The sequence below is a fragment of the Symphalangus syndactylus genome, chromosome 8, assembly GCF_028878055.3.
Source record: "Symphalangus syndactylus isolate Jambi chromosome 8, NHGRI_mSymSyn1-v2.1_pri, whole genome shotgun sequence".
NCBI classification, from domain to species: Eukaryota; Metazoa; Chordata; class Mammalia; order Primates; family Hylobatidae; genus Symphalangus; species Symphalangus syndactylus.
The window spans coordinates 24,555,101-24,570,655 of NC_072430.2; the positions used below are offsets into that span (position 1 = coordinate 24,555,101).

Here is a 15,555-nt window from a genome sequence, read left to right on the forward strand (position 1 = left end):
GCCCAGTCTTGGCTAATTACAAGGGTCTTTCAGTTCCTTATCTAAGCCTTACCAGGGCAGCCAACCTACAATACAGACAGGGGCCTACCACTTTTCATCCATGACTATGAGGGGACCCTTCTTTCCCCCATTTACAGAGGCTCAGATGAAATTTTGCAAATTGACAAGGGGTCCCTGGGGTGGAAAATGTTGCAGAGCAGCGGGCACTGGCTCTGAACTTCCTATGAGGCCACCTGCTCTGTCTGCAGGAGAGAATGCTTGTAACTTTGTTCTTTATAGTGGGCAAGTAGTGAGGTCAAAGATTTACATCATGGGACCTAGACAGGCAACTGAGACCCACGAGAGGAGCCTGCTTGTTTGAGGGTGCACGGTGAGCCGCTGGCTGAGCCCAGTGACTATAAACTCTGACACCCTCCGGAGGGAGGCTGGTCTCTCTGACCCTTTCCTTCCCCTCACAATGGGGAGGAATAAAACTTCCTATCCCCAGACCTCTCTTTCTTGCCATCTTCATAAACCTGAACTGTGCCGGTATCCTTGGGAATTTGACATTTGACTCCAGATCCCTAGGAGGGTCTACTTACAAAACCGCTCATGAACACAGCATGCAGAAGCAGGCAGAGTGTTCCCCTCCAAAGGGCTATAAAAATGGATATGACTGTCCCTCTGCACTGGTTACCAGTTCCTGGTGTGTCCTTTATGGGTTATAGGGTAACCACGGAATAGGTCCGGAGAGCAAACCCGTGCAAGAGTTAATAGCACAAAAATGCACAAATGCACACCAGACACACACACTCCTCACCAAACAGGCAGCAAGGCTCAGCAGACAGGAGGCATGTGGGTTAGAAAACAAAGCCAGGAGAACATGCATTCATCAGAGACGGACGCTAACCTCTAACGAGGCGCACAGCGCGTCGGTGGGCTGGGCTTATGGTTGGTTGTTTTGCTTGAAATGCATGTGTTATCGAGTGGATGAAAGCTGACTACTTACAATTTAGAAGAGGAGGAGAGTTAAGGAGACAAAGGCCAACAGAGACTGCCAGAGACGATTAGCGTGCGGTGGGTGCCGAGAGTCTGAGGCAGCACTCTTGGTGGTGGCGAAGACACCAGGGGTTATGTGCTGGAGAGTGTTAGTAGCGGGCTCCTTCTATGGGGAGCTTCAACCCTCGGGGCCTCTGGCCTTTGGGACGACTCCTGTCCTGGCTGATTCGATGGCTCTGCTTCCACTCTGAGGAGCAGGAGCCCCCCCACAGCTCGTGCCCTCAGCCCTTCACTGCTGCATAAAAGCTCAAATCCCTCCCTGCTCAGAAGCCTCCATCCCAGAGGGAGGTGGAACCCACAGAAACCGCAGCTTCAGGCTCCATCCTACAGAACCAGCCCCATGCCAGGTACTGCTGGAGGAACAACTGGGCTCAGAAGGAGGGAGCCTGGAGCCTGTGAGACAAGAGCCAGGCCTCCCCCTTCTCCAATTCCAGGAGTCCCAGTTTCTTCCGCACTCTCTAGGTAGTTTTCTCCCTTGGCCCTTATCTAAATGCATTCACTCTGATAAAAGCTATAGGAAGATGGGATTCTCCTTCCTTCTCCAGGATGCCTGGCTCCCCGGACACCTCGTCCTGGTGTCCCCTGACCAACGACAGAACAAGGGGGTGTGCCCATGCCCGGAGTGGCTGCCCAGAAAAGAACTCAATGACAGCACATTCTCCCAGCAGTTCAGCCCAAGGGCACGCATCACCCCCAACTCTCCCCACTCCAAACCAAGGCTGTGCCCAGGGCCAGGGCAGCCTGGAAGGGCCCACAGTGTGCCTCCAGGGTGAGGCCGGCAGGCAGGTGGCCCAGGCTGTGTTGTTCAAGGCCACCTGAGAAGCACCAGGAGGCTGCTTTGGCAAGCTGAGCCAAACAGCCTTTAAGAACGTCTCAGTACTCAAACGCCTTTTATCAGTGTGGTGGGGAAAAGGCTTTATCCCCACTTTCCCCGTCAAGAAGCTGGAATATAAAACTTTGGGTTTTCTACAGGAAACACAAAAACTGAGAACAGCTCGATGGGGCCTGAGAGAGAGTGTGTGCTCTTGAAGGATCTCCCAGCCAGCAACCCGTGCATTCCTTTGGGTGGGGTGACCACACAGCGACCTGCTTGGAGCTGGGCACGGGGAAACCCCAATGTCATCTCCAGCCAAAAGATTCCATGGCACCGCCCTTAGGAAAGGAAAAGCCCCAAAGCCCTGGCATCCGCAGTCCCGCCCAGGGTGTTACCGGGGGCTCCTTCCTCCTGCTTCAGTCAAGTCTACGCAGGGGACAGTGCAGAACAGTGACTCACACATGGCCCTCCGGGAGCCTCTTATGATGGGGCAGTAAAAGTGGGGTGAAGAAATCCCCACATCTGCCTCTCCAGGTCTCCCTTTTCTCCAATTCCAGGCATCCAGGCCTGTACCCCACTTCCCTCCACACTCTCTGAGGACTGTTTTCTCCCTTGGCCCTTATCTAAATGCATTCCATCTGATAAAAGCTGCAGGAAGACGGGATTCTCCCTCCTTCCCCAGTGCTTGAGGGCAGTCCCGTGTCTAATCTTCCAGTTTGCCAGGAAATGTCCTGGACTTAAAGAGATTTGGGAGAAAATAAACTTGCAAGGAAGTGCTACTGTCACAGGCACAGAGTGATGGAGACAGTCACAGCAGTGCCAGAAAAGGCACTATGTAGGCGGCGGCCTCTGGGAGCCTGGGTTGCCCCGGGAAGGTGAGGAGCTGAGGCCCCCATGCTGTGAGTGAGGAACATTTCCTGCAGGGTCCTGGGAGGTCTCCTGGGTCGGCCACAGGGTGGTGGGTGGCTCTTGGATGGGCATCTCCCTCTGGCCTGAGTGACTCAGTACACAGTACTTCTCTTCTTCACCATGAAGGCCCAGAGAACCCAGAAGCACCACGTATACGACAGGGCAGCAACCAGCCTCTGTCCTGCCAGCCTGTGTGTGAGGACCAGGCTGTGTGTGGGGACCGTCTCGGGGCCGCTGCGTCCATAGAACTAAAATCCGACACAGCAGCCCTCATGGCTCCTTCCCCTTCTGAGGCTGTCCTGGAAACGGGCTTCCCCTGGGGTAGCCTGCTCAGCATTTATGAAACACGACACATGAACCAAACTCCATGCTCATCAGCTCCTCAGCTCTGTCCTTTGTGGGTGGGCCTCAGCAGCCAGGCTGTGGCCTGGACCCCACCCCGCCACCCTAGCAGGTTTCCTCCTTCTATACGGAGAGACTCCTCCCTCTTGGGGGTTACCTGAGACAGGGCAGAACAGACTCCCAAAATGCACATGGGAGGAAGCCCCTGCCCTCATCGCTCCAGGATGATGACTGGAGAAGGGGCCCAGAAATACAGATTCTGCCCCCCCAGATGTCCCAGACACATCTGAGACCACTCCATCCCACCACTAACATCACAAAAGAGTTCGCCTAAAAGAGGAGGTGATTAGCCCCAGGCCATGGAGAATGGGGTGGAAAGAGCCCCCAGACACCAGTGCAAGGCGCTCACCTGGTGAAGGCCTTGCCCAACACTGTGGGTGGAGGTCAGACCTGTTTTTCCATACCGATTGCAAGAACCAGCCCCTGCTCTCCCACTGGTCTGGGCTAGAGTGAACGCTCTCTCCTTCCTGGCAGCTGCCCCAACAAAGGGAGCCGCCTGGTCATTGGCCTTGGATTATTCAGGTTTCCAAGGAAGCCATCAGTCAGGCCCAGATGATTCAGAGAATTCGGTAAGACACGACAGGAGATGGCTCTGGAGGCCCAGACCCCCAGTTCCCGGACAAGGGGGCCAAAGAGCCGTGGGGGAACGAGGCTGCTGCCCCAGGGGAAGGGGCTCCCCGGTGGGGCTGTCTGAGGCTGGCCTGGGGATGCCTGCTCAGCTTCGTGTCTGCCTTTCCTGGCCTTGTTCTTCCTCCGGGCAACAGTTCCCAGCCCGAGAACTGGTGCTTTGTCCAGAGCCATTCTCCATCCAGGACTGGGTCTGGCATTTGAGAAACTGCAGGGAGGCACAGGCTGGCTCTGCTGCCCCAGCTCCTCAGCTGCCTGTGGTGGGCCCTTACATGGGTCAGGGACACCACTGCATTCTGAAGAGCCAAACAAGCTGTACGTCTTCCCCAGAAGGCGTGGGAAAGCGCCCAGAAACGTGGCTGTGGTTTTTCTCTTTCCTGGTGTACTTCCCTCCACCTCTGCCCCACCTAAGCAAACCCCATCTCCCATACTGACTGTCCCTCCTCACTTAGGGCACCTGTGGTCAAAGGTAAGAGAGTGACAATTTAGAGGGGGGACATTGTGAGAGGATGTGTGTGTATGTGTGTGTGTGTGTGTGTGTGTCTGTGTGTGTGTACACAAAAGAGAAGGAGAGAGTGGCTTCCAGGACACATTTCTGCCCACTCCTGTCTGCTCAGCCTTACCTTGCCCCAGCAATGGCACGGAAGGGTCATCATAGCTACTGTCATAGAAATCATTACCAGCCTCCAGCTCACTGTTGACTGGGTTGCCGTTTGCAATGCTCTTTTGTTTGACTGTGAAAAAGGCTTGCATCTTCATGTTGTACCTGGAAGTGAGGGGAGGCAGGAGGTCAGGGCAATGGAAAGGAGTCCCACCAACTGGGCAGGGGGCGGATCACACCCCATCCCTGCACGCAGTCAGCACAGCCCAGGAGTGGTGGGCAGCAGGAGTGGTGGGTGGCAGGGGAGGTGTGGAGCCTCCGCTTTTCAACTGGGCTGACAGTTTCCTGACAGGGACCTGGGAACATTGTGCTGTCTGGTGGCACCTGCTCCTACTGAGCTGGTGGTGGGCTTCCTGGAGGCATGAGAGAACTTTCACCTAAGAAAATGACTGAGGCCTACTTACTGGAGCCTGTCCTAATAAAGGAAGCTCGGCCTCGCCTCTGGGCAGGCTCGCAGCAGGCATTACCAGTCCTCTCTCCCCCAGCAGCAGATCTTGCTCCCGGGATGCTCACGGGCACCCCCTGCACCACTCACAGTCAGCACTGCCATCACCCCTGAGGGAAGAGTCTCTCCATCTCAAAGAAGCTCAGGCGGGCTCTCGCTGAAAGGCACTCAGAGTGGAGATCATTTAAGGACAATGTTCTTGCAGTCTGACAGTTTATCACCCATCTTTATAAAACATTATAAATGGTTTATATAAATGTGGGATTTATGTCCTCATAAAACCCAGAGTGTTGTCTTTCTTTTTAATTACGTATCGAGGTATGAGGAGGAAGATAAACCTGAACGTGGCTCAGCTCATGAGTAGGGATGTGTGTGTGTGTGTGTGTGTGTGTGTGTGTGTGTGTGTGTGTGTAGTGGGAGAAAAATATGTCACAACATTGACCATTCTAACTACTTTCCCTTTTTAAGTGCACAATACAGTGGCATTAATTACATTCACATTGTTCTACAACCATCAGCAAGGTTCCCAAAACATTTGTATCATCCCAAACAACACTATTCCCACTATTCATTAATTCCTCCTTCTTTGCTCCCCAGCCTGCACTGACCTCTGATCCACCTCTATGAATCTGGCTCTTCTAGATCCCTCATGTAAGTGCAATCAGACAATATTTGTCCTTTTGTGACTGGCTTCTTCCACTTAGCATAATGTTTTCCAGGTTCATCCATGCTGTAGCCTGTCAGAACGTTATTCCTTTTTCTGGCTGCATAGTATTCCTCGTGGGTAGTTTTGAGATGGTTCTGACCTGGGTAGCTTCTCGAGGGGCTCAAGGTGGCATAGCCTGAGTTTGCATCCTCAGTACCATCAGTGGTGCTGCAGTTGTGCAAAGCACTGGCCCTGAGAAGTGGCATTTTATGAAGCCTGGGGCAGACCTGCCTGGCTTTTTGAAAAGAGTGGTATTAAATTATCAGAAGGCTTCTAGAGACAGCACAAGCGAGTGGTTACCCTGGGGCATGGAGAAGCTGCCCAGAGCAGGGCAGGAAGGAGGTCCTTGCATGCTACTTCTTTGGAGAGCAGCCTTGTGGTCCCTGTTGGGTCCCTTTGGCTCCCTGTTGGGGAGGCCAAAACCAGGCCCCAAATGTATCCAGAATCCAGCTCAGCTGTCCTGTGGGCATCTCCACTGCTACCCCAACCTCTTATCATAGAGGCTCATCCCCCACACATCAGCCACCAGCATGACTCCCTGGCCTCAGTGTGGATGGCACCCCCGGAACAGCATCTGACACCCCTCCCCTACTCCAGCTGTCCCCCAGCAGGGTGTCTACTAGAGAGCTGGGGCTGGCCTAAAAGGACAAAGATCTGACAGATGTTTTTCTCCCTGCTGTCACAAAAGGCTATAGCAGGCAGTGGGGCAAGGCGTCGGCAGCCCCGGGGAGGAGAAAGGGCACTTACTTCATGATCAGAATATAAAACACATACAAGATGATGAGCACCAGGCCTTCCCACCTCAAAGAGAGAAAGGAGATTGTGGTTAGAGCTCGGGGCCCGGGGCAGGTGAAGGCTGGGACTGAGGGGTCCAGGAGTGGGGGAGGGCGGGAAGTCTTTACCTCCCCCGCCCCTAGTGCCGGGCCCAGAACCCGGGCATGTGAGAGAGATCCCCCAGCCTGTGGCCATCTTGCCACCAGCAGCCCTCTTGATGATCAAGCGAGAAAAGCTGAGGGGTCTCTTCTCAACTATAGAGGTCTGCAGGACAGAGGTGGGGTTCCCCCAGCTTCCTAGAAAAAGGAGGGACTAGGGCCACCATGTCCCAGGATTCATGGAGGCTAGTGGCCTGAAGTCACACAAACTCGACCCTGAGAGACCCTGTGGTCACCCAAGATTCTGGACAGGAGCCAGAGAAGCTGTGGGTGTGGGAGGAAAGGGGTCCAAGTCCCGGAAGTAGGGCCTAAGAGCTGACTGAATATGCGGCAGGTGGCACAGGAGCCTCCCAGGCCTTATGCTGTGCATGGAAGGGTTGGGGTCTTCCTGGGATGCAACCATTACTACCCTCCGGTGCACCCCACCCAATCCCATTAGCAGTGGGGATTTTTGTAGCTCTGACCACAAGCCCCTGGGGGAGCACACAAGCTTTAGTTTGTTCATTCACTTGACACGTATAAACCAAAGCCCCCTACGTGCCCAGCATGGGCTACAGTTGTTTTGGGAGCTCTTCCTTTGCTGACCTCCAGATCATGGAACCACTGCCATCCCGGCCCTGTCTACAGATGACGAAAATGAGACCTAGGAGTTCAGAGGCTTTCCTGGGGTCACACAGCAGGTTGGGGGCCAGGAGAGGACCAGAACCAGGTTTCTGGGGGCCTACAGCACACAGCTGCTCAGGGCAGGTGGCTGATGCCCTCGGCCTGATTGTCTGACTCTATTTCCAAAAATAATCATACAGGACGCAGCCTGTAATCCAAACACTTTGGGAGGCCAAGGCAGGTGGATCACTTGAGCCCAGGAGTTCGAGACCAGCCTGGCCAACATGGTGAAACCCCATCTCTACAAAAAATTAAAAAATTAGACAGGTGTGGTGGCATGCACCTGTAGTCCCAGCTACTTGGGAGGCTGAGGCACATGAATCGCTTGAACCCAGGAGGTTGCAGTGAGGTGAGATGGCACCACTGCACTCTAGCCTGGGTGACAGAGTAAGACTGGGTCTCGAAAAAAAAAAAAATACAGAATGCACGCAGATTCTGAATCGTTGGCAATCAAAAGAAAATTTTTATGAGTTACAAATGTAAGATGCATTCCCATGCTATCAAATAGAGTGGAAACATCAACCTGTTCCTCAGAAGTTTGTGATTTATGTATCTGTTTTGGGGGATGGGGTCTCACTATGTTCCTCAGGCTGGTCTCAAACCCCTGGGCTCAAGCCATCCTCCCACCTCAGCCTCCTTAGTAGCTGAAAGTACCGGTGTGAGCCACCATGCCCAGCTATGTATCTTCATTAAGAAACCAATTCCTACCTCAGTTTCTTAAAGATGAGTCCCTATATTTTCTTTGACATTTTCTAAAAAGTCTCAGTTTTACAGTAATATCTTTAAATCACCTGGAGTTTACCCTTGTATAAGGTGTGAGGTAGGGATCTGATGTTGTGTTGTTCTGTGTGGGTTCCCAGTTGTGCCTGCAGCATTCAAGACTCTATTCCTAACTCACTGCCTTATCATGACATTTCTGCAATGTCCCCCATTCCAGAAATAGGCCCATTACTGCATTCCATATTGGCCTATGCTTATCCCTTTCCAAAATACCATACTGTTTTCAGAATTTTTGCTTTATAATATATCGTGATACCTAGCAGGATGGGACTATTAAGGGAAACAACTTTTCTCACTTTGATAGGATAAAGAAAGGCATGATTGCTTAGAATGATATCTTTTTTTTTACTTTCACAAGTTAATATGCTTAAGTTTATAAAAATAATTTTTAAAAAGATTCAGGGAACCCAACAAATAAGGATACTGGAAACAACAACAAAAAAGAACAATGAAAAATACACTTGAAAAACTTACCACACAATTTGTTCATCATATATGAACTGTAAGGCAAAAGAAACAGCGTTGAGGTGGGTGGGACATATTTATTTCCAAACAAGAACAAGCACAGACACCCAGGCACCCAGAGCCAATTTATACTGGCCTTGTTGTATGTTTTATGGGTCCATTTCTGAGCTGCTCACCTACAGGCCTTTCCTTAGTATAGCCTAGGCCAGCAGTGTACTGTATTACATGGCCCCAGCTTAGCATGGCCACCCCCAGAGATATGTCCTGTGCTTTATAACAGTCCAAGTAGCTGCTGGGGGCTAACCTGGCAGAAGCCTCCCCTTATTCATGGAATAGAGTTGCTATAATCAAGAAATCTCAAAGACTGAAAGATAGCTAAGTGTGTGTGCGTGTGTGTATGTGTGTGTGTATGGGGTGTGTGTGTATATATGGTGTGCAAGTGTGTGTTGGAGGGTGTATCTTTTTTTGTTTTTGAGATGTAGTCTTGCTCTGTCACCCAGGCTGAAGTGCAGTGGTGTGATTTTGGCTCACCGCAACCTCCGTCTCCCAGGTTCAAGCAATTCTCCTGCCTCAGGCTCCCAAGTAGCTGGAATTACACGCATGCACCACCAAACCCGGCTAATTTTTGTACTTTTAGTAGCGACGAGGTTTCACCATGTCGGCCAGGCTGGTCTCAAACTCTTGACCTTAAGCAATCAGCCCGCCTCGGCCTTCCAAAGTGCTAGGATTACAGGCGTGAGCCACCGTGCCAGCCTTCACTTCATTTTATAAATCAAAGAGTTTTTACATTGTTTTAGTGAATCCTTAATTTTCTAGTAAGGTAACTGTCATGCAAATTAAGGAATGATTATACTTTGCTCTGTTTGGAATTTTATCAGGAGTCATTCATTATTGTGGAAAATCACATCATCAACATCGGCACCACCCACGGGGCTTAGGTGCCAGCCCATCACTTGGGCATCAGTCTGCATTTGTACTAGACGGTCTCAGAGATTGTTTTTGTGTGGGAGGGAACCAATCCCTTCATTGGATCTCCTGGCATCTCCGTGCCAAAACATTTACATACTGAAATATGTATTATTTTATTATAGATTACATTTCTCCTTTATATTATAGTTAGGGCATATGTTGACCTTTTTGAAATCATGTATCCGTAGATTGTTTTATCTGTAGAATCATCACAGACATCTATTTTTTGGGGGGTGTGGTAGGCAGCCTGTAGGGGAGTCCCCATGCTCCCACTGCCTGACATTCATGCTTCCCTAGCATGTGGGCTGCACCTGGTGACTTGCTTCTAACAAACAGAATATGGCATACGTGGCAGGGATCACTCCGGAGAGCAGGTTAGGAAAGGCTGTGGCTTTCATCTTGGTGCCTCTGGCCCTCGCTCTGAGGGAAGCCCGCCACCCAGCTAAGAGCTGCCCTGTGGAACAGCCAGTGGCCCAAGTCCTGCCCACAGCCACGTGAGTGACCCTGCAAGCGCAGCCCTGCCCACCAAGCTCTGCGATGATTCTACCCTGGCTAACGCCTTAACTGCAGCCCAGCAGAGGACCTGGCCTACAGGACCCAGCTGTACCATTTCTGACCGGTTTCTCAGCAGTTTAAGACAAAGATTTATTATCTCCCGCTTCCTGTGGGAGAGGTTTTAGGTCGGCAGTTTTGGGGAAAGGGAGGCACAGTGCTGGGGGTGGGGGGCTGGTCACTGTGACCACAGTGAGTGGCTGGCACACCCCACTATTGGGTGCTGTGAGTCCTCTCTGGTCACAGTGCCAGGGGCAGAGATGGGCAGGGGTCCTGTGCCTTCGCAGGGTCCCAGCCAACCTGACCTTGGGGGCGGAGGGGCAACTCACCACGATGAGCACGATGACAGAGATGGTGTAGTACACGGAGTCTCGGCACACAGCCCACCACGTTAGACGGACCACCTGCCGGCAGAGCCCCGACGTTGCTGCTATAAGCGCGGAAGCGGGGAGGGGGTGCAGCTGCCCAGGCCTCCTCCCCCGACAGTGCAGGGCACGCCCACAGAGCTCCTCCTCCTAACTCCAGGCCACACTTGTTCTTTGTTATATTTAGGGAACAGAATGAAACCAAGTAATGTTCTCAAGCCATGGCAAAGCTGCCCTCTATTCCTCTGCGGTCAGAACAGTGTGTGTTTCACAGCAGAGGCCAGAGGCTCTCGCTCTCCACCCGATCCTGGCACGTTCACGCACAGTCGGCTGCCCACTTCCATCTCCCTCTGCAAGGCAGGGCCTCACTCATGAGCCCGCCTCTCTGAGGTCAAGTCCAACATTTCCCCCGGGGCTCTGAGGATATCTAATGGGGAATCAACGACAATCCAGCTTCATGCTCCCTGTTGGGGAGGCCAAAACCAGGCCCCAAATGTATCCAGAATCCAGCTCAGCTGTCCTGTGGGTGTCCCCACTGCTACCCCAGCCTCTCGTCATAGAGGCCCATCCCCCACACTTCAGGGCATGCATCTGCCAGGCCCGGGGAGAAACCACTGACCTGGCCAGCAAACAGTCCGCACACTCCAATTATGCACAGGATGTTGAACACAGCGGAGCCCACGATGGTGCCCACCCCGACGTCCCCGTGGGTGATGAACACCCCTGGAAAGGAAACACACAGACCCTGGGCCTCAGCCACGCGTCCCCAGCCTGCCCCTTCCTCAGTGTCCCCCTTTCACAGGAAAGTGGGTTGCTTTACTATCAAACAGAGCACCTGTGAAGCGGAAGAGAATGGCAGAAGCAGTGGCAGAACCAGGGAGGTGAAAATGCCACCAGGGACCAGCTACTCCAATCTTCCCTTTTTCTCTGAGCAGCTTTATTCAGATATAATGTGCATGCTACAAAATTTACCCATTTAAACATACAATTTGGTGGTTTTAGTATATTCACAGAACTGTGCAACCAAAACCACAATCTAATTTTAGAATATTTTTATCACCTTAAAAAGAACATTTTTATCACCCCTCAGCACCCTACTCTACCACATGCCTCCAAGAAACCACCAGTCTACTTACTGCCTCTTCAATTCTTCCATTTTACAGATGAGAAAAGTGAGGCTCAGAGCTGACAAATGCCCCCACTGCTCTGGCACCAAACGGACTCTCTAGATCCTGTGTCTCAGGCTGGAGGGGATTTCTTACCAATAACAGATGCAAACAGCTCTGGCGTTGAGCTTCCTGCAGCCATGAAGGTGGCTCCAGCCACATCTTCGCTCAGATGGAGTCTCTGAAACAGAAGTGACCACAGACCCTCAGGGTGTGACGTGGGGGCACTGGACATCACTGGACGCTCCACAGCCACGGGGCATGCAGGAGGGCAGTGCTGCAGCCTGAGCCAAACTTGTCTGTCTGCAGCCTCTCATCCCTGGACACATGCTGTCTGCCCTCTGCCATCTGCCCTCCAGCCTCTACCAGGCATTCCACTCAGAACCCCTTTCCTCCTCCCCTAACTATCTCTGGTTTGTCCTCCAAGCCTGTGACCAAATAATGTCTCCCTGATGAAGTCTTCCTATGCATCCACTCAGCTAGCGACTTCCCTCAGATACATGATGTGTTTTATCTGCTGTTATTGAAACGTGAATTTCACACGAGGGTTTGTGGTCCACACGCTTGCCTTCCCTCACCGGATGATGAGGGCAGCAGCTGGTCTTTCCTATCTTTGCATCCCTGGTGCCTAGAACAGCATCTGGCACACAGTGGTGCTCCACAGGAGCACACTAGTCTAGTGACCATCCCCTTCCGTGCTGGTTTTGGGTACTGGGGGCCTCAGTGAGAATGTCAGCATTGTGGATCTGGAGGCCTCTGGCCCGCAGCTGGGCCTTGCATTCTGGAAGTCCTTCTCTACGGCAGGCCTGTAATCCAGTGGCTCACAAAGACCCAGAGGTGCTGGTTCCAGGGTTAAGCTGGCACGGGAAAGGGTGGGAACTCATGGTTGGGGCCCGTTCTGCCTGTCCAGGTCATATCTGGCCACAGAGCCCATCCTCTGATCTGAAATGCAGTGCTGGAGGCTTTGAATGTTTGGAGAAACCATGGAGACCTAGCGTCTGCCTGAAAACCAATCTGGAGGTGCCCACTCTGTGGTTCTCAGAAGGCCCCTCAGGACAGGGCTCACCTCCACCAGCCCCAACTCCCAAAGTATCCCTGAGCAGCCCTGGGTTCTGGGGCCACCAAGGAACCCACTGGTCAGCTAACCTTAGAGGAGTCCTCAGAAGGGTTAGAGCTCTGGGCTTGACGGAGTCTGGGGTGGGGGCACAGCACTGATCTCCAGGGCAGAAGCCGGCCACCTTAACCCTGCCAAAAAGCAGGGTTCCACAGAAGAGGCTCTGCTCCCAAAGGATCTCCAAAACTCTCAGCAGAACCCAAACCATGCTGCCTCCTGTCCTCCTTCCTCCCTGCCTTTGCCCAGGCCATTCCTTCCGCCTGGAATGCCCTTCCCTTCCCTCTCTGCTTGCTAAACTCCTTCCCACTTCTGAAACCTGGACCCAATGCCACCTCCTCTATGAAGCCTTCCCAGATATCTCCCCCAAGAGAGATGCTCCGCCTCTCCCTTTGGCTCCCCTGTCCTTTAATGTCTCTCACTGAGCCCTTGACATCGGTCTTACCTACAGGGCTAAGACCACCACCCTTGCTCACCTCCATCCTTAGGGATACAGGTAACCCTATGGGGTGCATGCACCTCCACTGTATGTGGCCCTACACTGTAGTCATCCACCTTTCACCTTCCATAGGCTCCCATCAACCCCATTGCTATGGTCTCCCCAAGCTCTCTGCCTAGTGAGTGGGTCCTAGGTGTGTATTCAGTAAGGATCAGCTGACTGTATCCTTCCCAAGGGCCCCCTCTGGAAGGCAGAAGCAACAACACTTTTAATAACCGCCATTGCTGCAGCGCACACTCCACAGGGGCCCTGGGTGGACCCTCCCGCACGATCATCCCAGTGGGCATTTCCGGACTCTGTTCCTCACCCTCCTCTCCTGGCTCCATTCCCTCACTGACAAGCGTCTGGATGGAGGCAAGCACATGGCTCCATCTGAGTGGATGTGGGGTAAGGGGAGGCCTTTGCACACGTTTGCCAGGTCACTGCTTGGCGGGCCCAGGTCCAAAGCAGCCAGTCCCAACTCTGCAAGGACACTGAGCTCCCCAAGCTGGGCCCAGCAGGGGGAAAGTCACAGGGAAGCACCTGCCCTGAACAACCCGCCTTCCCAGCTGCAAATGTCACCATGAAGACATGGCCTCAAACACGTGGGAGATTTCACAGGGATGAAGGGTGGCAAAGCCCTGGGCATTCCTCACACAGGAGGTGCTGCAAATGGAAGTCAATTTCCTTCCTTGACTAGAAGGCAAGAGTAAGATGGAGCAATGAGATACACTGGGATCTTGTGTATGAGGAGAAATAAGGAAAGAAAGTAAAAAACTAACAAAATAATTGTGGGGAGAAAACACCAGCCTGCAAAGGTCAGGACAGGGGAATTCCCTGCTGCTGCAGCTTGGCGTCTCCCTGGCGGGGTGGGGGTGGGCCCACCTGTCACCTGCCACTCGCAGCTGGTGACAGGCAATGCTCCACTGCAGCTGGCAGGCCTGCCTGGGCTTTGTACTTAGCCAGGTTGGACACACATGCCAACAGCCTGCTGTGGACCCAGTGGTTCTCGGTAGTGATCTCACACCGGGAGCATTTTCTTCTGCCAAGTTCTGGGATAGGCTGCCATCCACCAAGGCTAATTTTAGGGTTTCCGGCGAGGCTTCACCATGGGGCAGACACTAAGTGCTCGGTGTGACAGTCTTTACCACCAGCATGCTCCCCACGCCATCCCTGGCCTTCTCGGCCTGGCATTTATGTCCCACATATCTTCAAGGCTTCACCAAGGTGTCCCAAGTCCCTTCCACGTACCTCACAGATCTTCTCTAGAGACGGAACAAAGAAGTCATCGCACACTATGGCCAAGGCATAGAACATATACAGAGCCTGCAAAGGAGAGAGGAGACAGGCAGGGCTGGTGAGGGTCCTTGCCGCAGCTGCGAAGGGCCCACCGCGCCCCAAACCGGGCTGCCAGGGCAGAGGCCAGGCGGACGGAGTGGGGCACACAGGAAAACTCCAGCACCATAGATTTCATTCCCTCAATCCCCTTACTGGCAAATGGGGAAACTGAGGCCCGGAGCGGCGATAACATGCTGAGCAGTAGAGGGGATGAAAACTCAGGCCACTGGGGCTCATTCCTCTTGTGATCTAATAAGAAACATATATTTGGTCTCTGCCGTTGGTTTCTGGCACGCAATTCCCGAAACCTATGGAACTTCGGGCATAATAGGAATGTCTTCTGCAGGTCAGTGAGGTGACTGGTGGCTGGGGGCACCTAGGTAGCTTCAGGATGGGGGCAGGTCACCAGAAAGACCAAGGCAGGATGAGCGGGTTGGGACTTTAAGCCCCAGCCCCCAACCTCCAGGGAGGAGAGAGGGGCTGGAGGTTGAATTGATCACCAGTGGCCAATGATGTAATCAGTCACGCCTATGTAATGAAGCCTCCATAGAAACCCTAAAGGATAGGGCTTAAGGAGTTTCCCTGATAGCTGAACATGTGGAGGCTCCTTGAGGGTCGTATGCTTAGGGAGGGCATGGAAGCACCCCTTCCCCCGATACCTCGCCCTACGCATCCCTTCATCTGTATCCCTTTTTGTTTGAGACGGGGTCTCACTGCCACCCAGGCTGGAGTGCAGTGGTGCCATCTTGGATCATTGCGGCCTCTACCTTGTGGGTTCATCATCCTTCCACCTCAGCCTCCCAAGTAGCTGGGACTACAGGTGCACACCACCACACCCAGCTAATTCTGTTTATTATTATTATGATTTTTTGTAGAGATGGGGGTCTCACTATGTTTTCCAGGCTGGTTTTGAACTCCTGGACTCAAGTGCTCCTCTGACCTCAGCCTCCCAAAGTGCTGGGATTACAGGAGTGAGCCAAGGCACCTGGCCCTGTATCCTTGGTAATATCCTTTATAATAAATTGGCAAATGGAAGTCAAAGTGTTTCCCTGAATTCTGTGAGCCGCTCTAGCAAATTAATTGAGCGCAAAGAGGGGGTCATGGGAACGCTGATTTATAGCAGGTCGTTCAGAA

The 15,555-nt window shown here is 52.8% G+C and overlaps 1 protein-coding gene across 3 annotated transcripts in view; it reads right to left on the reverse strand.

Moving 5' to 3' along the window:
• SLC24A4 (solute carrier family 24 member 4) overlaps positions 1-15,555 on the reverse strand; it is a 177,670-nt gene that overhangs the window by 45,579 nt on the left and 116,536 nt on the right. The window contains exons 4-10 of one of the 3 annotated variants that reach the window (XM_055288363.2): positions 14,335-14,409; positions 11,591-11,675; positions 10,948-11,051; positions 10,293-10,367; positions 8,452-8,477; positions 6,350-6,403; positions 4,471-4,556 (exon numbers count right to left, since the gene is read on the reverse strand). In XM_055288363.2, coding sequence (XP_055144338.1) covers positions 4,471-4,556; positions 6,350-6,403; positions 8,452-8,477; positions 10,293-10,367; positions 10,948-11,051; positions 11,591-11,675; positions 14,335-14,409 — 505 coding nt within the window. Of the gene's footprint in view, positions 1-4,413; positions 4,557-6,349; positions 6,404-8,451; positions 8,478-10,292; positions 10,368-10,947; positions 11,052-11,590; positions 11,676-14,334; positions 14,410-15,555 lie in introns of all 3 variants that reach the window. The other 2 variants (XM_055288362.2, XM_063643979.1) reach the window with 2 other exon arrangements.